Consider the following 25,972-nt stretch of genomic DNA (forward strand, 5'->3'; position numbering starts at 1 on the left):
AACCCTGGTGTTGGCCAACAACCACTGGAAATGTGTTGGACTTTGTGCCAATGTTGTGTGCAGAAAGACCAATGTAATGCACTCAGAACTTACAGTAAACGAATGGCTCCAGATGGTGCTTGTTATTCAATTAGAGACGTCTCTTTAGATTACATAATACAGAAACATCACACACACACACAACAGAGGCATTATAAGCCACGTGCTTTTAGGTTACACGTGTACTTGTGTCGCACTAGATAACTAGTTTTAATATCCAACCAGAGTGCATAGCGAAAGCTTTCTTTCCAACAGCTTGTGAAACCAAAAATACTTCAGTTTTGGCGTAACACATGTTATGCCACCTGTGTTCAGTGTTTCTTTCATCGCACCATCAACTGTGGCCCAGAATTCCTTCAAAAGATGCCTTTAATAAATCGTTTTGGAAGTGGTGGATTTTCCCCCCCTAAGAACCGAGAGAGGATTTGTCTCGTAGGGTTGATGTCGTCTGCTGGATCTACCGCTACTTGCGTGATCCTTCCCACAATGCATTTGCATAAAGTCGGCGCACGTTGCTGTTCACGTGCAGAATTTCATTAAACGACGGGAGAACTGCACTGCCCAACCTGTGAGCATATCTCCCAGGCATTTAAAACCACATGCAGACGTCTCAGCTCATCTGGTCCAGCGTGAAATACAAACATGCTCATTCAGGAATGCATCACTCTCAATCCAGCCGGCACAAGTGGAATTTAAAAGCCGATGACTTCTGTTTGATTTAATGTCTGCTGTTGAAAAGAGCGCTTGCTGCTCTGGTCCCTGCTGTATGCATAAAAAAAGACAAGGCACTGAGTAAATAAACATAAATATTATCTCCCCCATCACAACAAATGTAATATTTAAAAGTAAAATTCAAATTGGTTTAATAGGACTCTGTTCATATGATCTCCTATTCTGCCTGATCTGTGACAGGTCTTTTCATCTCCTCTGCGCTGGGTAAACTGTGTGACCAAAATAGTTTTCGCTGCTAAATGTTTCAGTAATAACTCTACAAGCTGTCTTTGTGCAAAAGGATTATCATTTATTAAGTGTATATTTCATGCTAACAAAAGACTTTCACTTGCCTAGTGTGGATGTCACAATGTCCGATTGTTTCGGGACAATCGTGTCGGACACTTTTTGGGAAGTCAGAAGCACTTTTACATCTGGTAGTGTAACGCCTTTTTTCATCCCTTTCGCACCTTTGACATCTTTTCCTAAGGATCCTAATGCACTGTGTGTCTTTTACTTGGAAGAGTGTGAGGCGGTGCACTTTCTGTTCCGAAGGCTCTTATGTTTCGGTCTCAATATACAATTTACATATTTTTCTGTAGCCCTTATTTGATGCCTTACATTTGATTTGTAACAGTATATATAAGTTAATATTCACACGGGGTAGGCAAAGACCAAAGCCTGTGTCATTCAAATGTAATCGTCTCAAAAACGATGGTGAGTGGCCTTTTGATTTATTCAACACTGTTCCAAAGCTATGCAAAGCATTTGCATTAAGCTTTCCCAAAAAAGCAGACCGAAAGCATGTATCGTCTGCTTCATTTGGTTTTCTGCTCTCTTCAGTTGACAGAACAGACTTTAACAAGCCAGGCACCATTTATTTTATTTATTTTTTTGTATTTTTCATTTAAAATTGGACGCTAATGCAGTTTATTTTAGTGAAATGCTAAAAGAGCCGATCCACTGATCACAGATCCTGAATTTAATTAATGCCAAACTTAAAAATCGACTCTACTGCACCACCACTTACACCGCTACGGAACATCCCATAATTAGCTGACGGATTAAGGTGCACCTTACAGTTTAGCAGATCACAGCCACATATTATAATTAAAGTAATTAGGTCCCCTATCTTCTCTCCGCTTCGTTAAATTCTCTCCCAGTAAACTCATAATATTGAGGCTGTGGAAAAGAGATGGCAGTCTGCCTCGGTGTTACTTGTATTACGTGGAAATATGAAACTTTGAGATGGTGGTGGGGGAAAGTGCAATGATGATGCAGCACATTACAGATGAGAGGACGCTAGATACCAATATTGGTTTACTCTGCAAATGTTAATTGTATGCCCTTTCAAAAAAGGTTATTTGTCATAAAATATGCACGAATCATGCTTATTGGTACTTGTGTGGCATAAATGATCCATTCAATGTGTGCTGGACGACACCAGAACAGACCCCAGATCCATTTTTAATGAAAGGGAAAGGGTTTGGAATCGTTGGAAAAAAGTATTATATTACCAATACCAGTACAGTACCCGTAAAGTGATACTGATCCCAAAAGCGTACTTTGTTTGATGTCATTTTTTCTCCTTTTCCTTTCTCCTTTTATACCCATCATGTGAACGGAAGCGTTGAGTTGCGTAAAATGCCACCACCACGGTGTTTATTTCTATCAGCCGCCACAGGCGTTTAGTAGAGCCACCCTTTAGTGGCATCTCTGCACTCTGAACCGCCAACTCCGTCAAATCTGCCGCGCTCGACTTCACCACACCCCGTACTCTATGTGTTGTAGCTGCTGTGGCAGCGGACCAATCACACGTCACATTAAATCAAAGAATGATCGCTGTGGTTAGCTGCAAGCAAAACCCATACGAGTTGGTGTTTACATGCTAACCCTAGATTGTCAAAACCTCTCGGCCCCCCAAAGACCTATCCAAGCCTCAACCATTCCAGGTCAATGCCTCAACCATCTTGCGGGAGTTTTGCAAATGGAGGAGACACGATCAAACAAATAGTCCGTTCTATTTATAGATCAAGGTACCGAGGATCAAATACCTGTAGCGTTGGACTGGAAAAGTTTCAGTCTGCTTGTTTATTTGAGTCGATACCTCGATAGTAACGAGTACCGATACTCAGCCCTACAAGTTTTGTCAAATAATGTAAAATCCACGTACCGTCTCAAGACTGGAATAATAATGAGAAAGGGCCGGAAAAGAGGAGCTGCACAAATAAAAGGCTTTTGGTGACGGAGTGAACAATAAAATACAACCATAAAGGGAGACTAAGCGCATCACATGGGTCTTGACAAAGAACACACCGATATATGTCATTTTTAATCCACACCGAGAGGACTTGTAAACATTGATTTACAACTGGTTGGAGAGCAGTTTGGGCATATGATATCTTGGTAAAATACATCCTCATCGGCCGTGTAGACATTGGTTTATATAGAAGGTAAAAAAGACAATTTACTTTGTGCAACAGTGCAGAACAAAGAATAAGAATCCATGAAACCAGATAATTATGTTTTCACTTTCGTCGCTACTCAAAATTAGAACTTAAATTTCCAATTAGACAATAATTTAAAGCTAATGAGTATAAGGTGTTCATGTTAATGGCCTGCTGATGTATTTCACTGCAGCTCAGGAGCTTCTTTAACGCTCATGTTTCATTGCATTGTTCAGCCAAGTAATATTTAAAACCATTTTAGTGAACCGACATTGCGTCAAAGCACCGCCAGGATGTAGAGTGAAGTGTTGGTCAGACCTGATTGATACGGCTTGCAAAAAATAATCACATCTTTGGCATTAATGTTTAAACCTTAATTATGTTGTTGTCTTTAATAAGCCTTCATCCGCAAATGGACGACTGTGCACTGACAGAGTCACGGTCAATTTACCAGCTATACTTAGCTTTCAACTACATCTCGCAGTCTTCAGCAAGAGAAACCGGCTCAGATGTCGTCCGATAAGATTACAAGTTACTTATTCAGACAGCGAATCAAGTCAATTATTTAGCTAATTTCAATTTGCTGATAAAGACTATGAGACAAGGCCAGTAAATGGACCTTGAGTTGATGTTTTGTCGTGCGAACTGAAATCACAAGAAGACTAACATTTTTATTTGTTCTCCATATAGGTAGAAGAATGAATAATGAGGGAAGCATGTCTTTAGTGAGAACTGAAGCTTTAAATCCAGTGGGTGAATAAAGAGTTAAGGTCGAGAGAGAAAGTCTGAGCGAGGAAAAGGGAGAAAGCGCGGCTGGCTTCCTATCAACAGAGCAATCATTTGGTATGCAGCAGCAATGATGAGGCTAATTGATCGCTCAACCAGTTTTCCACTAACTACCCTCTGCAACAGCTCCAGCAGGGCTCTGCCGGTGAAATGACACATCAATAGTTGTTGCAGCAATTATATGCCGCATCTCCCCGTTGCCTTCCTTCCACTCTGTGAACAGTTTCATCCCCAAGAGGGCAGAAGTCGATACACAGCTCACAAAAACACAGTTGTTCACGTCTGCAAGGCTTTACTTTTGAAATCAGCCGGCTCTTCTTTGCTTCGGAAATGTCAAATTATAATTTTCATAATGTGTGTCACTGCACGTCAGTGTTTGTTGCAGACTGACTGCAGGAATGAGTGACTGGAATACAGTTTTACAAATGTAATATATATATGTGTGTGTGTGTGTGTGTGTGTGTGTGTGTGTGTGTGTGTGTGTGTGTGTGTGTGTGTGTATTTTTTTCAATTCCTGGAAGAAACAAAGTTCTATATTACTTTGTTTGACATTTTGGGACTTATTAAACTTATTTGTTTTCTGGGAGGAGAAGGTCAATATCTCCCACATATCTCTCTGTTTTGTCAAATACAGCCAGCAGCTGGTTAGCGTAGCTTAGCTCAAGGTGTCGTAATGATACAGAAGGTAAGCGACAATTCTGATTGTCCTTTACATGTTGTATTTCTTGGCTGGGACCAGCTAATTCCTGCAGTTGCTCAGAGCCAAGAGCCTCGTTTCACTTCAATTTCTGTACAGATGAAACTATCAAGACATAATGTGTTAATTAGTAATCTCTCAGAGGTGCTGGTCTATGTGTTTTTTGCTCCTGTTGGACTGAACGAGCTGTTTCCCTCGGTTTCCGGCCTTTATGCTACGCTACTGAAAGCTAACTAGCTGCTGGCTGTTGGCTTACGTAAACCAGAGTGGTTTCAATCTTCTCCTGTAATGACTCTCCCCAGTACGCCTTTGTTATATATCCGGTGGCAGCCGGTCTTCTATCTTCACCACAGTACTTTACCACAGTAGTCAGCGCTCAGTACATCCTTCATCACTCCCACTGCACTCACAAGACAAAGCTCCAGTGCCTCAGGGTGGAAAATGACTACCGGCTAGTGTTAAGGTGGCAAAATGGTCGTCATTAGACATCGACATTATCATCAAAGTCTCATCAGTGAATGGAGAGATGAGTGAGGAGTGTGTGTGTGTGTGTGTGTGTGTGTGTGTGTGTGTGTGTGTGTGTGTGTGTGTGTGTGTGTGTGTGTGTGTGTGTGTGTGTGTGTGTGTGTGTGTGTGTGTGTGTGTGATCAGGCCTGGAAGAGTGAACTAAGAGAAGATTGCTGCATGTCAGAGTTGGTTCGGATTTATTAGAGATTTTGCAGAAACCAGGCTGAACAACCTCAGAGCGCCAGCATCTTTTACTTCTCTCTTTTGATCCTGTGTAACTCCGATGACGCCAGTCTGGAGACACAACATCAGGCACTTGCTTTTCATTGTTCTATCCAGCTGAAGTTTTTTTTCTTTGTTCTGTAATTTTGTGCACACACTTTTCTGGGTCCTTTTGTTGCAAAGTCCTGCAATTAGCTTTGTTAATGAACTTCATTCTAGTAGCTTTCATCCGTCCAGTTGAAAGACACCGGCAGCTCATTGGGATCTTAATAAACTACATTTAATTCAGTGTCACTTCCAGCAGAGATTGATGGATTTGTATTCTTTATTCTCTCTGCTGGTGTCCATATTACTTACTCATGAAATCATTTGGTTTGCTTTCCTTCCCAATTGCTGTTTAGGTTTCTCAAGGCAGCTTTGTCAGAAGTAAATTATGATTTCATAAATGCTGTTTTTTTGTATGTTGCAGTGGTTTTGGATTTCAGTGCCGCTGATAGCAAACTTCTTCCCCTGGAATAGTACGAGACTTGTATTTGCGTTAATCAATTAAATCTTGATCTCAGGGTTGCTTTGCAGTTCTTCTCAAGGTGGACAGGGATATATTATTACGCACAAAGATCAAATGATCACTTTATTTATGAATAACATATTTATTGGACTAAATAATAACTAAACTTCTAAACTGAACATAAATTAATAATCAATTAAGGAAACAATATAATGGGAATGGATGGAGGACAGAATGAAAAGTACAATGAATACCAAATATTATGAACCACAAATACATAAAAAGGGTTGCATATCACCAGGCAGAATCTGGGCCTCTTATCATTGATTGAAGTTCATTAAAGTTTTTCAATCCATCATTTGATACCTTAAATTTAGCTCAAAACATGTAGGCACCGTTCAGCATTTGAGACTCTGAGAAGCCACAGGGAAGCTTGTGAAGCTTCTTTATTATAGTTTATTTTGGCTCTTTAGCTTAAGATATTTTCATCTCAGGATATTTCATAATTTTGGTTTAAGAGGATCAAAGTCATTTACATTTGTATATGGTATTCTTTCACCTGCCGGTCCTCGTGGGCGGACAGGAAGTAAAGCTGCATCCAGTGGCGGCTGATCCTCTGTGGCTATCTCTGCATCTGGGAAGTTGTCGGATGATTGTAGTTTGTTGAATCCCATTAATTCATCTCTCTCCCCGTGGCGGTTCGTTCAGCTTTCTCTGATATCTTCAGAACCTGGTCGTCTGATCACCCCAGCAGTGGGCATTATGGCACCGTTGCCAGTTTAAAATGTCTTTCATCTCAGAGTCTTTTATTTTACGGTCTCTTGTTCTCAATAATTGCTGGAATACATCTTCAGCACGTTGGTGCGCCGCATGTCGGAGCTGCAGACGACAGGGTTGTAGATGATAAGCGATCTCTGACGTCTTCTTGCTTTATCTTCCTCAGAAAGGGAGTGCAATGTTATGTTGGAAAAGGCTAACCACTCCCAGCCTATCAACTATCTTAATTATATGATTTAACTTTATTTTACCAATTTAATACTAGTTACTTACTTCTAGTCAATTCTTCCATCTTTCAAATGTGAGTTATCTCAGCTGCCGAACGCTACCAACCACTTTGATATAAACCTCTGAATGACACCTGTTTATTTAAAGATTGACTGAATTTAACAACTCTACAAAATTAAAAGACATTATTATCATGATGCAGACAGACCTATGAGATACATGTGCACCTGTATGCATAATTAATCAAAGTATTACATTAATCTCAACATGTCAGCACAAATCAGTGTCCTGTGTGAGAGGCACAATAAACTCGGACTAGCATATGAAGTAAAAGTGTATTTAAGTGGTTTACCACAACTAGATGTGTCTCTGTCTTCAGGAATGTGGGTGCTTGTAGAGAAGTGGGGGCCGTAAAACATGGCGGGGCCGGCCTTCAGCTCTTTAGTGCCGTGAGTTGGTAAATTGAGAGTCTAACCACTTTGTGACCTCTAGGTTCCTGACGGTAGTCTCTGGACAAAGTGTATTAGTTCAGATGCTGTCATATAGACGTTTGAGTCGTATCAAGAGAATCCTGTGTCCGTGGCAAAAGGAATAAATTCTCCAGATTGTGAGTACAGTAAATGTCAACGCGCTCAGAGAAACATCAGGCTACAGTATGAATCCTCTTTTTATTTTATTTTTGGACAGGTAGCAACAAATCATAGAAATACAAAGCCACAGAGAATATATATTGGCCATGTCTGGGTATGAGCGGTACAGCCGGCAGCAGGCAGAAGCAACAACAACACAGGTCTAAAAATAGAACATAAGTAATTTAGAGTGACAAGATCTGAGAGTGTTGGAGTGAAAATGAAACAGCATGTCATGCTTTGATCACCTCAGAATCGTGTCTTTTATTACCAATTAAAGCGTTATGACTTACCTCCCCTGTCAGACGTGTTGTAGAAAAGTCCTGCAGAGATTTATTTTTGTGTGCAGTTTAAAAGGTGCTGAATTGCAAATTCAGAGCACATCTATGATTGAGCGTTTGCCGGGCTCTCAACATGGCGGAGCTGGAGCCGTCGACACCCAGCGAACAGGTGCTTAGTTCAATGTTGTAAAATGAATTCCTAAAATGTAGAGAGTTCCTTTTTTCCTTAATTTTCCTTAAGCACAATGTTTCCAGGACGCTAGTGCAGGTTCATGCCTTATTCTTTCTTTCTTATCTTTTCTACAGACACTCATTCCTAGAAAATATGTATGAAATGGTTGCTTTTAAAAACAGGTTGAATTAGTTGATCCTAACTTGATATAAGACAACAAGTGAGATGAAAGGCTGAGTCACTCAGCCTGTATTTCCCAGCTTGATTATTTCTGTGGAGGTAGTGCATCTGTCTGCGCTTGTGGATGTATTCTCAGACATTAACAATCGTTTGGTGTTGTTTTTCGTCTTTTTCTTGGCATTACAGTAACTGTTTGTTCATTGAACCTGTTTTCTGAAGTTTATTTTGACAAGCAAATGTCAAGAGTGCAATGCGGATATATTCATGATTTGACACTTACTAACAAGTCCTGTTTCCAAACAACAGAACGAGGCAAAATAAAGTGCACATCTCCTGAATATAGTTATAAAGGTTATGGAGTTGGTTTGTACAGATGGGAATCACATAAAGTCAAGGAAGTGAGCAGAAGGAAGTTCTTTACACAACAAAAAAAATCCACATATCTTTCCATCTTTTGCTTTGTTTGACAGCAGAGTCATATTTCATGGAGCAGCTAACAGGGACTCAGGCCTGGTGAAAGTCTTAGTTAGTTCCTCAGCTGTGACTTTCTTCCAGCTGACAGATGAAATTTGTGGCATTTTCGCCGTCGCCTCATCGATCCGCCTGGTATCGCTGTCATTTATGCAAACTCCTCCGAGAACCTGAACCCAATCGACCCGAGGAGATGAGAAGAAGATCGCTCTCGGTCTGTCTCACACTCGCCCTCTCGGTTTTTCCTCACACTTTCACGCCTCAGAACAACACACACACACACACACACACACACACACACACACACACACACACACGAATAAGAAGTCAAAGGAAGCGGAAATTCGTTTAAAGCTGACATTGCAGTTCCTATTAAGCAATGAATACATCATTAATGTTGTTCTGAATTACATGATCTTTTCACAAAAGTCCGAAATAAAACGATATGCTACAGCAGAAAGTTAAATACAAGACAGGCCATAGCACTTTGGCTGCTTTTAGTGCATGTGAACAATGAATACATAATTACAATTGCTACTGAATGTATAGATAATGCATCCAGAGGGTTCAATATACATAAAGAGGAAAATAGCACCATTGTTCTTTACTTCACTGTGGCTCAGCTTCTCACAGCTCTCTTAAACCTAGCTACCAGCCTCAGCAAGCAGCTCTGGCCCAACCACTGGCAAAGTTAGCAGCTAGCTGGCGAACACCGCGGAGGATTTAGCAGTCGAAGAGTCACATATTTCCCCCAGGAGTCGGTGGAGACGAAGTTAAAGCAGAGTGAATATTGTATATTGTGTCACAAGGTGTGTTAGTGTGTTTACAGCTCGGAATTATGCATATTTAAGGAAAAATGCTTCTCGGTTAAAGTGGTGTCCCTACTGTACAGCGATGACTTCATCGTTGCGGCTTCCTGTCGTAAACACATCAGACCCTCCTGTGCTACCGGGAGATCCAAAGAACTGTTACTGATCAGCGTGGGTAGTCTCCTCGATGTTTCCAGAACTATTTGTGCTCGTTGACAGTTATTCATTTCAGTCATGCTGGACAAATTAGTATTTGTAAACTTTCTACACCCCTTGCTGTGATTGTTGCTCATGTCCATATGAACAAGACGTATGACATAAATGTGCTACACATAGCACAGAATTGCATGACACAGATCATCCAGTGTTGGGACCGTTTCAAAGGGTTAATTCGTAAGCTGAACACACCTCGACAGAGATAATTCCGCCTTAAGGCAGGACTTCCTTTAATGGCTGTGGTACTGCCTTCGTATCGTCTGGGAGGCAGCACTGCCTCAGAGGATCAGTTAAGGTTAAGAAAGTCCCCAAAATAGTGTGGCTTGTACTCCTCACAAAGCCTCCAAAGTCCCGACGGTTGACTAGTATTATACATGTTTAGGATTTGGTTCTTTATCATTGAAACTACGGTCTATTCATCTTATTGTATTCCATAAATACGGATACATTCAAATATTGTGAGTATTGACCGCAACTATTGTCTGATACCTGCAGTCCCGCTTTAGAATAATATCGGCTTCTTGCATGTTGCCGGCATGCAAGATTCGACACCTGCTAATCCCTCATGAGGACGATGATGAGACTATTGGCAGACTTTGTCTCTCAGGCAGCCATTGTCTTTTTACTTTACACATACAAAGATACACACACACACACACACGCACACACACACTCTCTGACCATTTGTCAGGCACATTACACTGATGAGTGTTGACACGGGTGTATTGATTCATGGGGATCTTGACAGTCTCTGCTCGTGTTTACTTTGTTACATGAAAGAGCAAAAACTGCATGTATTTGTTACTTTGGTGTGTGTGTGTGTGTGTGTGTGTGTGTGTGTGTGTGTGTGTGTGTGTGTGTGTGTGTGTGTGTGTGTGTGTGTGTGTGTGTGTGTGTGTCAGCAGACCCCACAGCATTATGATTAGTGCGCGTCGTCTGCAGAAGTGTGCCGATGACTCTCGGGATGTTATGGAGATTTTAGCTCCTCTAACAGTTACGTCTGCTCCATTCCCTTCCTAAGCTGATGAGAGACTGAGGGGACTGAATAATTTAGACATGTGGAGGAAAAGATGTTTAATTTCGGAGTAAACTGAATTTTCTCCACTTTATTTGGCTCCTCGCAGTTTGCCTCTGCTCTCGGACGTTTCATTGCTCATTAAAAAAAATAGACGAGGAGACGCGAGACGAGAGAGGTCCAAATGCCGGGACAGATTGTAACACCCTGTGGAACAAACTTGTGATTTTTAGCTTATGAATAAATGACTTCACTTTGTTGCTTCCATTTGATCTCATTACATTGAGCCGCGGGAGACGTTGCTCTGTCTGTCCACTGATCTCGGTCCAGACTGGAATATTTCAATAATCAATGGATGGATTAACATGAAATTTTGCATTCGTGTTCCCAAGAGGATGAATCATAATTACTTTGGTGATTCTCTGACCGTGAGGTTAATGTTTGTGGTTTTGAGTGAAAATGTCTCAGTAGCTGTTGAATGGATTGCCGTTCAATTCAAATCCAAATAGTGCCCCAATGTTGGGTGAAATGTAACCACCGTGTTGATTCTTAAACATTTCCTTTTGCCTTATCATCCGGTCAAAATTTGTATTTCGGTCCATATTTTTGTTTATGATCAAACTAATTACTTTTTGTTCCAGTGCGACATTTTTGTTCAGTCTTTCAGGCTGAATTAGGCATCACGCAACAATAAATTGTTGCCCAAAGGAAGGGAAACAAATGTTGCAGATTAAAACATATACATGCAAAATACATTAAAAACTATTGAACCAAAAAAATAGATACATTTAATATTCCGCGTACAAAAAGGTGACGATGATATTCCCATTAAAAGGTCAGAAAAGTCAAATAGCACAGGGAATAACTCTGTCTGAGTACCTCTTGATTGTACTGTTCTTTAGTTCCCTCTCTTGTTGAGTCAGGCTCTGTGGCTGTCAGCAGTGTGTGGGGGGAATAAACACATAGGAATTAAAAATATAAAAAAGCACTTGTCAAACTAAATCCTTTCATCTCGCGGCGAGGCATGGCAAGGCATAAAAAGTAGATGTCATAGTTTCAAAGAAAGATTTCGCCCCTCCTCTTCTCTCCCTGCGCCTCCTCTTCTGATTCTGTTGACGGACTTTGGTCCAGAGTAAACAAAGGCATTCCCACAGTTCACAGCGCTGAATTATTTACTCTTTTTTTTTTTTTTTTTTAAAGAGGCCACACATCGCTCGGTTTATCACGGCAGAGAGAGAGAGAGAGAGAGAGAGGGAAGAGCCGCTCGTGGTTTTTCATGTGGAAATGTAAAGGCCATTTCTGTCCCCTAACTCTCTCTCTCTCTCTCTCTCTCTCTCTCTCTCTCTCTCTCTCTCTCTTTATCTCTCTCTCTCTCTCTCTCTCTCTCTCTCTCTCTCTCTCTCTCTCTCTCTCTCTCTCTCTCTCTCTCTCTCTCTCTCTCTCGCTGCCGGTGAGCTGGGGATCACTGTGCCGTCAGATTTTGCCTCTCTGGATGGCCGTGTGTATTTTTGGGACAGATTTAAAGGTCAATCTCATGCACAACAGTTTGCCTGTGTTATTTTTATCCCCAGCAATACGAGGCATCGACTGATCTCTCATTTATGAGTGTGGAGCAGCAATGACGCCCAAACTGGACACATCCAGGTTCTAACAGCGGCCACTCTGCACAGCTGTGTGCCAGCATGCCTATACACCACATATTTACATACCACAGCTCACTTACTTGTCACACGGCCGTGATTTGCATTTCTCCGCTGATTAGCTCGTCTAAGCTGATTTGAAAAGAGAACATCATTTTAATAAATGATTGCTGCAACATGAACGGTTTTCATGGTTTGCATCAGGTAAGATTAGGCAACAACGATAAAACTATTTACACATTCTTACTCTTAACTCGTCAAATACTGTCGCTCGGTCCGCGCTCAGCGGCCCGACGCTGCTTCAACTGTGGCGCTCTGGCATCGGCTTTGGACATGTCAGTTTCTCCGTCCGACGTAGATTTACTTATTTTTTAAGTTGACTTAAACAAACCAAATTAATTTGTTAGGTTAAGGCAACGAACCTACTTCTGGTCATGGAAAAAAAGCTTGGTAAAGTACAGGAGTAAAGCTCCAAAACACGGTGAAAAGGCCAATGTGGACGTTGTTTCCCGCAGGATACGGACGGCAGCATCCTGGATGGAAGTCCTGTGTTTGTTTGGCCCGACCAACCTCCTCTCCCTTAGTCGTTTAGAGCGTTTACTAAAGGAGCGGGTGGGTTTTTATTGGAGTTGGTTGTCTTCTCTATTCGTCACAGAATACATTTCAATATATTGAGTGTTAGTGTTGATAACAACCCTCCTATCATCATCACATTTCCCCACTTTACCTCATGTTATGATCTGCTGCTGTTTCATTTCCTAGCCTCCGCTTTCCTTTCCAAACACCACGTCTGGAACACAGCGGTTTTAACACAGTCCGTGCCGAGCTGTGAGGGGTGCAGCCTGTCTCCCTTCGGTCTCCATGCTGTAATAACGCCCGATTATGAATATGTCTAACAGCTAACAGGTTTCTCTCCTCTCCGTTGCAGGTCATCTATGCACTCAACACGAAAAACGACGAACACGAGGCGGCCATCTCCACTCTGAAGGAGGCCCACGAAGAGGAGGTGCAGCAGATTCTGTCGGAGACCAGAGAGAAGATACTACAGGTCTTTACGCTTGATGTAATTAATGAAACACTGACGTCTTACTTTTCCCTGAAGTTGATGTTGATGAGTTTTACCATCTGTCCTGTGTTGATTAGTTCGATAGATGTTTACTTCAATGTTTACAAAGAAGGGAGCAGAGGGATAAAGAGATAAAGCAATGTTTTTAGATGTAAGCAGTGGTGAGAGAACTAAAGGATTTAGATCTTTTTAGTAATCATACCATAATTGAAAGATTCAAATCACTTGTTATTTCTAGTAAAGGTGGAGCTATACAGAGTAAATTTACCAATAAATGTAGTCGAGTAAGGGTAAAAAAGTTATTATTATGTGCCTCTGAAATATTGTTGAGAAAGTATTAAAGCAGCATGAATATAAATATGTGCTAAAGTGAAAGTACATCAAAATTGTATTCAAGAACAGTTACTTTCCACCACTGCGTGTAAAAGAGTATTATGTTCAATAGTAACGTAAGCGCTGCTTCCTGATGGGGGAATAGTAAATGCATATTACAGTTTTGCTTGTTAGCGTGATTGACAACTCGTGAGTCATAAGTAACATTTTTCGCGTGAAATAGATGAATTAGTGGAGCGGGAATTCCTCCTCTTTGATACGAGTGGGCTTTGATTACTTCTTGACTATTGATTCAAGACTTTAAGTATCTAAAAAGCCAGCGGGGCGCTTTTGAAAATGCGATCACACTCAGGTCCGTCCGTCACGAGGAGCCGGCATCGCTGTACATCTTACAGTCATCTCCCACTCACTAAACTACAGTACGTCTCTGCACTGCAGCGGCACACTCGCACATGGCAGCTGGAGAGCCGGGGAGCCGAGATCACATCCAAAACGAACTCATCAATATTTAATCCACTGACAATTAATTATTTACGTCTATATGTCATCTCTCCTTGTGGGAATTAGTTGCTTCCCTGACAGCGATGTGACCAACATTGAACAGCCGAACACTTATTTACAGACATTTACATGCGATGCTTTTCCACTGTATTTCCTCTCGCTCGGGAAACCTTATTATTATTTGTGTATATCTTTATATTTCTTTTTTTTCTGCCGTGTTTGTTACTGTGGCTTATGTGTGAGCAGATAACATGAAATGATAGAATTTCTTTTCCACATTGCACCACCAAATATTTCTGCCGTTTCCTCACAAACCAACCGCATTTCAGCTCACACAATCGGGCCCGCGATCCTATCACCGTCACATGAGGATTTCAAATACTTTCCATTGTTCAATCAACAGTACAAGAGCAAGATCAGCGATGAGATGGACCTGAAGAGGCGGATCCAGTCTCTGGAGGAGTCCATGGAGCTTCACGAGAGGATGAAAAGACAGGCTTTGGCAGAGTTTGAAGGCTACCGTCAGAGGGTGGAGGACATGCAGCTTTGCACCGAGGCCCAGGTAGACAGAGGAATGATGCAGTGTTTGTGTGTGTGTGTGTGTGTGTGTGTGTGTGTGTGTGTGTGTGTGTGTGTCGAGGCAGCGGTGCCTGGCCCGATGCAGCAGGTAATTAGTACTAATGTCTGTTTCTGTCTGCTGCTGTGAGGCTGAGGAGTTTTCTCTTGTCCGTCAGCATCACCACTCTGTGTGGTTGTCTGGAGATTCGACTCAGTAGTCATAGTGATCAGAGCTTCCTTTCACCAGTGATTTCAAGTGTCTTGTGTTCAAATAAAATCCAGATGAGTTTGAATACGCTTTTTGTGACATAACGTAATGTGTGTTTCAGTTGGCCACGTCACAAATGATGATTTTAATCCGTCTTGGTCCTCCCAGGAAGCAGAGCTACTGGATCACTGCTGAATAACAAGAAGAAGAAGAAGAAGAATAGCATTCTAACTAAAGTCACAACAATATCAGTTAAAGGTGCACACACAGCATGAATATAGCAGCAAACAACTATTAGCTATGTAAAGATATAGTGGATTGATGTCTACCTGAGCAGAGAATGAAGTCAACACAACAACATGAATAATACCCACGCAGATCCGTCAGTGATTGCACTGATCAGGGATCAGATAAACACTACAACAGTTCACTATCTTGAAACAAAGAATCCTTTCAGAGTAATTTCAGAGTAACCCCAGCTGCCATATCACAGTGGGTAGATCTTTTGAGTGGCTTTAACACATCTCGCTTGCTGACATACTGTAGTTACAGCGCGGAGTGGTAAATATTATAAATGCATCTTGGAAAGCGACTTTCATTTTTGAAATGAGACGCCCTTTTGGCACCTGCCGAGGTGCTTTTAACGATGGATTTTCAATTTGCACACAACAGCGGTGTTTCCATTCACATATTTCGATGGGCATTTTGAAGTATTGCGTTAGAAAACAATAACATTTGCTAAACTTCTATTTTGTGGCAAAGTTTTTCCGCTCGCTTAAGGTCCTTTTTTACCTTTTTGTTGAAAAAGAGTTGATTCGCTAATTGATATGTCGGAACGCCTTTGCCTCGTAAATTCGGTGAACAATAAACTCACATGACTAATCAGCTGGTTCCACTAGGCGTCTTGGATATACATTCATATTGTCTCTGACATAACCAACTGAATTCACTGCAAACCGGTTTCTTTTACGCAACATTTCAAGTTTGCTGAAAATTCGCCTCACCTGTGTGGAAACACAGCTATTATGTCTACACCTACAATCCACATGTCAGCAAGTGTTTGACCTTTTCCCTGTGTGTGTGTGTGTGTGTGTGTGTGTGTGTGTGTGTGAGACAGTGAACATTGCAACAAATCGATACAGTCGTCAGGATGAATAGACAGATGGATGAGATTAGTGTATTGATTTTAATACAGTACAGCGGGTCGAGGATGTGCAGCTCTGTGTTCAGGAACAAAGGAAAGCATGGAATAAAGCGATGACTCTAGTGGCACGCCAAGGCTCATGCAAAGGTGTGTTCGTGCTAGCGTTATCGTCCCAGTGGCAGCTGATGAATGTCAGCTTGTATGTCTGTAACTGCATTTATTAATACTTACATTTTCAGCATCAGATCAGTCATTCCGGGTCTCTGTGTTACATGAAACTCACCACTGGATTGATCCTTTATTTAGCTTGTGCTTTCAGGTGCAAATTGCACCACGTAGTTAGCGTGTGTCACTGATTGTGTAATTATCTGCTGCCTTCTCATAAGTGAAATGCTAATTTCAGACTGTGCTGGCAAATTAAATGAAAGGCGTGAATCTGTATATGTAAATCCGTCCCGGGGAGATGTTTATCATTTGGCTCATCTGCTTCGTGAAAACGATAAATGTAGAGACCACCCTTTAAGTCATTTGCTATTAAAAACGACGTTGTGTTACATTTGTGGACACCCATTTGTGGAGCGCTTACTGTTAACATGTTGGGCTTTCAGTTGAGAGTGTTTTCTGGTTTTCAGTTCTAATTTAGAGAAGCCAGAAGGTCAAATTCCCCCGAGCGGGAGCATCGCCACTTGGCTTTGCCCTCTTTTTCAAAAGCTCACCCAGAGTGTAAGAGGTCTACCGACCCATATATCAACCCTGTAAGCCCTGTGCCTTCATTCCCTGCTCTTCTTTGGCAGCACACGCAGCGCGTGGTCTCCATGTCGCGGGAGGTGGAGGAGATGCGGCGGTCCTTTGAGGAGAAGCTGCGCACGTTCAGCCAGGCCCAGACGCAGTTTGAGCAGGAGAAGAGGGTCGCTCTGGAGGAGCTAAAGGGCCAGCACAGGCAGGAGGTCCAGGAGCTCCTGCGCAGCCATCAGAGTCAGAACGCAGACTACAGTAAAGACCAGGAGAAACTGGGGCAGCTCCATAAAGCCGAGGTAACGCACTCACTGCAGCGAAAGTAGAGCAGAAAAATGAAAGGCCAGGCAACAAAGTAATTCACAGCAGAGACAACCGGAAGAAAGTGGGGCAGCTGTGATTAACACACCATTTTCTGTCGTTTAACCTGCGACCTCAACTCTGACTCTTACCACATGTAATGATCCGCAATTATACAAAGGAGGAGGGGGGGAGGATACTGGACAACGGTAGTTTTATCTCTGCTCATATGTTGTGTGGTTCCAGGTGGAGTCTCTGACGGAGCGGGTGGAGGAACTCAAACAGGACAAAAAGAGATTGGTGGAGGAGTACGAGGCCAAACTCAGCAAGGTACTATCGCCACTGTGGCGGACATTTGCTGCTCGCACACTGCCAACGTTTTCGGATTTGGAGTATAAGGCTGTAAACACTTCTATGAAGTGGTTTAAATAGGTACATTTTATCAAGTAAATACATTTATGTATACACTTAATGAATGCAGAGTCGGTCCTGTTCATAATCAGATGATAACCTTCAGCAAATGCATCTGCAAATGAGTTTTCTAATATGTTGAGGGGAAGCGGTTATTCATTTTCTGAGCCACAAACGTCAGGTTTTACATCAGGCTCCTGTTCTCTGAATTGAAATCACTCCTCAACCCTAAAACTATCTGAAATTCAGTTTTTGTTAAAGAACAAATTATTGATGAATATATGTAAATTTTACGATTTGTCCCAAGATCGAGTGAGTATATCGTTGCTGTCCTGTAGATGTCTCATCTGGTATTTCTTGAGTTGCTTTAACAGTACAATAAGGACAGGCTCCAAGGTGTTGCTGAAAGTGAAACAGGCTCTGCCAAAGCAAGTAATTGTTTAAAAAGAACCACGTTTACATTTATTGGCACTATTACACTGAGCTTGCTCAAAGTGAAGGCTGTGAGCTGCAGACTTGTGTACAGCGAAAGCCACGGTTTAATCACTGCATTTTAAAAGCTATTAATTTCAATAAAATAACCTCCTCATTGACAGTGAACACTGTCAGCCAAGACATCTTGGCTTCAACTTTAACTCGTGTTGATTATTTTCACATGAGATCGCATTTTGATGAGAACGCTTTTCCAATCTCCCAAAACGGCTTCAAACTCCAGTCCCAATTATTCATGAAGAAAAAAAGAGAGAAAAGTAAAGAACCAAACTAATCAGTCTCCATGCTGTCAGCTTCACGTTTTCTATTTGGAGGTAGGAGCTTTTGTTCACCAGTCTTCTCTTTCCCAGGCTCAGGCTTTTTACGAACGCGAGCTGGAGGCCATGAAGAGAACTCAGCAGCTGACCGCCGATAACCTGTTGGCATGGAAACGCACCGAATCCGAGCTGCGGCGGGAATTCCAGACCCAGGAGGCGGCGCTCCAGAAGACCCTCGGAAAGCTGAGGAGCGAGTTGGCCAGGATAACGGACGAAGCTCGGGAAAACCGGGAGAAGTCCCACAGGCTTCAGGCCTCCCTGACCACGGCCGAGAGCAGCGTCAAGGTGAGTGCGAGCCCCAAACACCGGACTCACTCACACTCACGGCTGTATTTAAACTCACATGCTGTAGCTTCAAGGCGTTATAAAGACTGGAGGGGGCAGGGATGGTGAAACAGCACCAGAACAGCCTGTAATTGAATCAAATAAAGTCTCTGATTGGCCGTATTGTGATGCAGCTTCTATGGAGAGCCTATAAAATGTGTCCTCCGTAAAGGAGGATAAATTGGGTTTATAAAGCAAAACCTGTATATGGGGATGAAAACCAGTTTCATGGATAGTGTGGTGTTCAAGTCATAGTTTAAATTAGAAAAAGGTGTTTAGCTAAAATGGGGTTGACTTTCACCAGTTTCCCTCTTTTCCACTGACACACACATAGATACACACACACACACACACACACACACACACACACACACACACACACACACACACACACACTGCATCAGCAAAGTTTTCAAGTCTTTTGTCCCAAATCTTTGGCCATTTCGTATTTTTTTTTATTTTACATTCAAGGCGTCTATTAAGGTGTTCAAATGAAGCTGTGCGTGTCTGTCGTCATATTTTATGATGCCATCTCTGTTGGAAAGGTAGAATCTTTTTTGACTGCAGCAAAAATGCAGTTTTTTAAAAGCTAAGTGCCAACAAGTATGGATCCCCATGTTACATTGTGAGCATTTCTGCAATGGCCATTTTGTGTCGGGCAGAAATAGCAATGCTGTGTTCATCTTTTCTACTCTCTTGAGTTTGGAAGGCCTTTGGAAATAGACTCACACGATATGATCTCCTCGGTTGAAAATAAAGTTGACGTGTGCCCCAGGGGAATTGTTTAAGCCCTTTTTTTTTTTGTTGTTATGATATTCTGTGAAGTTTGTGTGAAATCATCACTGATTGCACAGAAGACGGGCCGGGGAGCTCCCTTTCTCAGCGCTACTGAGAACGTTATCAAGGTCAGCCGTGGTTGGTGTGCCTGGGGTTAATCATTTCATTCCTTTTCAGAGCAATTAACTGTAACCCAGATAAGAAACGACAACAGAGCAACAGAGAGCTGGAACCCGACTTCACTTGACAGCTTCTTCTAGATTCCCTCATATGATTCAAGGTTCAAGGCAGCGAAACAGATATCAGAGGGTAGAAACAATTTCAGCCTGTCTTTTTTGATCTCTCACAGCGCATCGCGAATGTAAAGAAGACAATAATCGCCTAATAACAGTCTCAATCTCTTCAGCATATCTCTTAATCCTTCACCTCCTGCTGCGAGATGTTAGATTTTAAACAAACGGGCTCAGATCAGAAGTTTCAATCTTCGTTTTGATCTCGACAACACACCTCATCCATCCCCTTGCTCGTTCGTAATCATTGGGTTGCCGTGAGGTAGCACTTTGCTCACGCGGAGTGACATTTATTAACGCTCTTCACTAAATTTCCTTTCACCACGGAAAATTAAAATGTTGCACCAAAATCTAAATGTTCCCTAATCTCAGGAGGCATAATTACTGTGCCGGCATACTTCATGGGTAGAAATAGTAGCATCAAATATCAACTCAAGGCTCTTGAAGGTAGTTGGTGTCAGGATGCTCCAGCTTACTGCTCCGGTGTACTCTGTCATCCTCCTTTAGCTTATGATTTAGTGGGCAAATCTCCAGAGAAATGCAAGCAAATGATCGCTTGGAGTAACTGAGGCCAACGTAATTAATCGCGGACGGTTCACCAACGTCTATAGGAATGACGCAGGCCAAAAATTACAAATTATCCCCTAAGTGAAATAGTCCACTGAAGCGTTTGGTAAATTGCTGCTGTCAATGTCTTTGGGCTAAATACTTGCCTCTCAGGTAAAGCCCATCTGGACTAGTTAGAGGAAGCTTTCAGCCGGATGAAACAATAACTCTTTGAAAGGACAGTTTTCAAGGCCTTTTTATATTTAATTGAAAATGCAGGATTCAGACATGTCCATTAAGGATGACTGACAGAAGACAGGGTGTGTGTGTGTGTGTGTGTGTGTGTGTGTGTGTGTGTGTGTGTGTGTGTGTGTGTGATTTATTTGGCTGTGTATTGTGATGAGAGGTGAATCAGAGGTTAATGACTAAATAGAAGCAACAATGGGATTTCTGTTCAAGCCTGTTTAAATCAACAGAGATACATTTCATTAAACTATTGACCTCCTCCGGCATCAGACATACACACACAAGTTTGTAGACTGTGTGGGGACCCCCACTGAGAGAATATGTTCCCGAGCCATTGCTGAAAATAGATCGCAGCAAATGCTTTTCATCCCCGTTTCAGCAAGCTGTGCTAATAAGTACAGTAACCAGGGGTCTGAGGAGGGAATTAGTTTATTACCTTGGAAAAAGAAATCAAAGTATATATTTCTGTGAAGATTTCCATGTTTACGCAGAACAAATGGTCTTAGCGTAAAGCCAGACTTAACTTTTAACAGCCTTCAAAAGAAGCAAGTGTTGATCGTGTGTGTGTGTGTGTGTGTGTGTGTGTGTGTGTGTGTGTGTGTGTGTGTGTGTGTGTGTGTGTGTGTGTGTGAGAGCATGTTTAATCCCTCCCTGATGTCCAGTTCCTTATTAATTGAGCAGCAGTCAGCATTTACATCCTTGATCCTCAGTATTAGTAATAAGCTACCAATATGCTTCATTTTGTGCAAACGAGCTATGGAAGTCCGAGATGTTAGAAAAGGCGCTGTGAGCAACATAATTATTACATAACATCTTCTTTTTTTAACTGGAGCATGCGGATGTTTCCTTCCTCCCAGTAGCTGTGTAATCACATTTCTCTCAAAGCCTCTTTAACTGCGTCAAATATGGAAAGTATTGCACTTTCTGTTTTATGACCGACGAATCTAAAAGCACTTCTCAATATCTTTTCAGGCCCCCCTCACAAGACAGAGATGTATGTCTCTTGTAATTACGTTTTTTTCAACAAGATGATTGAAAGGAATGAATCCGAAAAATGTCCACAGAGCGCCTGGCAAAGTGCCACAGACACCACTTTGAGAATCACTGCATTAGAGGTCTAAAAGTGGCGAACATGATTACAGTAATGAAACTAATCCGTTTTTGTTTTTTCCCACGTAGAACCAGACGGGGCTAAAGTTATCTTTTAACTGACGTTATCCTGGTTTGACTGAATATAAACTGATGAAAAAAAACAATGTTGAAACAAGACATGAAGAAAAAGATGATCACTGAAAAACAATCAAAAGAAAATGATTAAATGAGATTGTAGATTTTAAAAAAAGGAACAAGTGTGTTACAATCATTCTTAATAGAAAGCTTGATGGAGGATTTTTTCCTCAATGTCTGTGTTTTATTTTTCTCTGCCAAGACTTTGTCCAGAGCGTTTTTGATGCCAATGTTTCTTTATTCAGCTCAGGTTTTCTGTTTTTTTCCAATGCCAAGTTTTATTTCTATTGCCAAAATATAAAGTCACTTTCCTTGCTCCATCATTTGTAATGTTGATTAACAATGAGACGCATTAAGCGCTTCACAATGGTCTTGTTTTCACTGACTCAATTCTCTCCGTCAGCTTCGGCCACCGCTCAATGTGTTAACACAGTTTCATTTACTCTCTGTGGCGCTCTTTGATTCCTCTCCAGGACCTAACCAAGCAGCTGGACGAGGTGACCCAGAACTCCGAAATTGTGGAGATCCGTCAGAAGGAAGCCGAGTGTGAACTAGAGGCAGCCAGAGACCGAGTTCAGCAGCAAGCGACTGAAATACTGCTCAAAGCCAGTAAGACCCCTCTCCTCTCTCACACGGACTTGTATTCATAACGCATCCTTTCACCCACGCTACCCTCAGGACCCTTCCTCCTGGGCTTGTTGTGCTAAAACATCAAACCTATCCAATAACAGCTCCTCTCAAGTCGTCTGTGGCATCATGGCGTGGGACACGTTAATGGCGTAATGCTGTATATACCCAAGCTAATAGTGTTATCAGTCCCTCAGAGGCAGAAGAAAACCCTTCTCCCATCAATTATTCCCAGTTTAAGGTGTGCGTTTCTGTGCACTCATGTCGGGTAAATGGTACTTTGTGCAACAATATTGCATCAATATTACTGTCTGAAATGCGTGAGCGATAGCAGCATCTCAGTGTGGAATTATGCTCGGCCCATTAGCTCTTATGAGCTCGTCGCGCCCAATGAGAATGCTTCGTCACTTTCATCTGAAGCTGCTCGCATGTGAGGCAGACGGATAAGATCTCGGTGGGGAAATTTCACTATGGCAGCCGATGTGCACACACACTGAAATATGCTCAAGCAAGACATATCGCATGACTGACGGTAAGGCCGGTGTCAGGGCGCCCCGCCAGCGGCTCCCTCGCACATGCAAAAACGTTGCAGCTGGTTAGCAACCAGACGTTATTTAGATAAATTACTTATTAAAAATCTAAATGGTTACTTTCTACGTAATAAAGGGACATATTAACAGCTTTTAGCCTCGCTCAGAATCTCTGTTGTCGCATAGTCTGGAGAGACACAATGCACTATGCAGATGTCCAGTGAGCTCATGTGTCACACTAAGGAACTCTTGGTGATGTGGACCACATCATACCCAGAATCCACATACAGTTTGAACACACTACATGTTTCCCGCCTGTGTGTGTGCTGAATTTTAGGAGGTTGATCACAGCTTTGTTGGTGAGACATCTTCTTCCGACACAGCTTCACTCATGAAAAATAGTGAAAGAATAGCCATGAAGGTTGCAATGAGACCGACTCAGCCGTTTTGTTTTATGTTGATTTACAGAAATACCAACTCTTAAACCTTAAAATGTCTTTGATTGTCTTGATTTTCTACAAACCACCATGACATTCAGCAGAGTTACGAGTCGTAACTTTCCTGAATGTCATAGTCGGTAGTCGTAACTTACGACTACCAAATAAAATACCTCCAAAGCAAAAGATGGACTAACATGAATCCAGTTTATTTAGCACAATAAAAAACAACCACCATTGACATTCTTGTCAATCTGCAGATGACAGCGCTGTACTCTCTGCATTCGGCTCACGTCTGTGGGCTCTGTCCCGTCATAGGTCAGATCAGCAGCCTGCAGGCCACACAGATGACCCAGGAAGCAGCGATCAGGGACGTGGACAACGAGCGGAGTCGGCTGAAGGACAAAGTGCTGAGGATGGAAGAAGAGAGGGAGTCCCTGCAGAGCCAGAGCCAAGCCCTGGACGAGAGACAGAAACAGCAGCTCCAGTCCCTGGAGAAGGTGTGTGGGGGATTTGTATTCACCTCGGCCCCGAATAGCACTGTGATGAATATGCAATAAGCCATCAAGATGCTGTGACAGACGTTTTGGTAGACTCTCCTCTAGGCCTGCTTTTTTTTTATCCTTTAAATACATTTAGTTAGTAAAAGAGTCTGTGCTCATATTCTGGAGAATATGTCCTTGCATAAATAACACGTCAATTTATACCCCAGAGAAAACGCAAAGCAAGTGATAAGCATGCATTTTAGGATTTTTGTACACTAAATGTACAGAAATTGGTCTTTTTTTAATGTGTCAAATCAGAGAAGCTCAATTGCCACATTAAAGATGAGATATGTTAGTTCAAGAAGGAAGCTTGTGTTCTCTGTCTTTCCATTTTGAACTAAACTCATTAATCCCCAAAAGTCATGTCTTTGGAGAGAAAACTCCCAAAAGTAGAAGTCCATCGGTTGTCGCTACGAAGCAATTCTAATACTTACTTGGCCCAAAACAAAGTAATTTCTTCAATCCATGTTGGTATTTTTTTTCTTATTTAATTTAGTTTTGCAACACTGCCATTTATGAGACTTTACAGAGTAATCCCCCTGTGCACTCTGGGTACTTTATGGAGAACACAAACTGTGAAGGCACGGACACATAGCTGTATAAAATGCATCAAGACTCCCACTCTTCCGTCTTCCTGTCTTTCTCTCCCTGTCTGAACCCCGAGAACTTCTTTTTGTTGCAGAATATCTCTAAGAAATGGTATGCACGCAACAAAATGTTTAGGGCTTGTGAGCTAAATGGAGCAACTATGGACCTGCAGTCATCAAACTGTTGAAAGTTTCAAACCTGTCGATCACTGCATTTATAAACTTTGAACAAAAAAAAACCAAGCTGCTTCTCTTTTTAAAGGTCAGTTTCCTTAAGGAAGAGTGTAGTCAGCAGACCAACCACAGACGACGGTAAATGTCAAGTGTTGCTGCTTCATGTGTGTTTTCCCATCCTCTTATCTCTGACATTTGTGCTGTGTAATCCTCTGGGAGCTGGCAGAGTTCTCGCACCGCGCGAGGCTGCTGTGAATTTGAATGTCTTCCTCGGGATTATAGAACATCTCGCACCACTTAAAAACTTCACGCCACCTTCCTGTTATGGCGGCAGCGACGTCCCCCCAGTGCTCGACTGATAGCTGACATTACGGGATTACTCGCAGTAATCTGGCTGTTGGTGAGAGGACCGTAGCTGGGGGCTTTTCCAACTTAACAATCGTTAAACAAACATTTAAAAAAAACTAATCCGGTAATATCAAAGCGTGTTTTACACTGGGAAGTGTTTTCCAACTTCTTTGTAGGAGTAACTTTTGGAATAAATGTTTTAATTAAGAAACATTAGCAAGCTGGAAGGGAAATAACATTTTAGGTAATGTTAGTGGTCTTACTTAATTATAAAAAGTCATTAAATGAATAGGAGGCTCGTCTTTTTCCTTCTCTCTTGTTAACATTTTCTTTTTTCCTCAATTATGTTTTTTTTTCTCCTTCCTTTTCTTCTTTCAGCAAAAGAAATTAACCACCCAAGTTCTCTTCATGGGCTGTTGTTCTGATCATCCCCTCGGGTTTGTTTGGCCATATGACAGCACAGCAGTTTGCTCCGTTTGACCAGCTTGGTGGACGTTTCTTGGTAGACTTCCAAAAACAGCCCTCTGGTTTGGAGCAATTAGTACAAACCGATATGATCCCTGGTGGGGACTTAAAGGTTGTTTTTTTCATGTTGTTGCCAATGTCTGTTGTATTTAATAATTTGCCCGATACTCACCATACTCACCGTACATTGTGTGTGTGTTTTCGGAGGCTGCAGTGTACGTTTTAAGTGTGTTGGCAATGAGGGAACACTGTTCTTCTTATACGGCAAACAGATGTTGGTCAATGAGTCCCAATGATTTCAACAAATCGAATTATTATTGTGCCATTTCTGGCATGATTAAGTTGAGGAACTGGCAAAGAAAATGTTTGGCATACAAGATTCACCTGCCAGAGATTTAATCCAAAATGAGTGAATTTAGTGAGATGTCCCGAACTGATTCTAAGGATTG

The 25,972-nt window shown here is 42.0% G+C and overlaps 1 protein-coding gene across 7 annotated transcripts in view; it reads left to right on the forward strand.

The window, feature by feature from the left end:
- fam184ab (family with sequence similarity 184 member Ab) overlaps window positions 1–25,972 on the forward strand; it is a 122,454-nt gene that overhangs the window by 34,454 nt on the left and 62,028 nt on the right. For 6 of the 7 annotated variants that reach the window (XM_068576552.1, XM_068576551.1, XM_068576553.1 and 3 more), the window contains exons 2-8: window positions 13,264–13,398; window positions 14,639–14,797; window positions 16,940–17,179; window positions 17,427–17,510; window positions 18,434–18,685; window positions 22,284–22,419; window positions 23,723–23,904. In XM_068576552.1, the coding sequence (XP_068432653.1) occupies window positions 13,264–13,398; window positions 14,639–14,797; window positions 16,940–17,179; window positions 17,427–17,510; window positions 18,434–18,685; window positions 22,284–22,419; window positions 23,723–23,904 (1,188 nt within the window). The remainder of the gene's footprint in view (window positions 1–13,263; window positions 13,399–14,638; window positions 14,798–16,939; window positions 17,180–17,426; window positions 17,511–18,433; window positions 18,686–22,283; window positions 22,420–23,722; window positions 23,905–25,972) is intronic. The other variant, XM_068576550.1, reaches the window with a different exon arrangement.

This window comes from Clinocottus analis, unplaced genomic scaffold (assembly GCF_023055335.1).
Source record: "Clinocottus analis isolate CAN_PGR_092001 unplaced genomic scaffold, fCliAna1.0.p SCAF_15, whole genome shotgun sequence".
NCBI classification, from domain to species: domain Eukaryota; kingdom Metazoa; phylum Chordata; class Actinopteri; order Perciformes; family Cottidae; genus Clinocottus; species Clinocottus analis.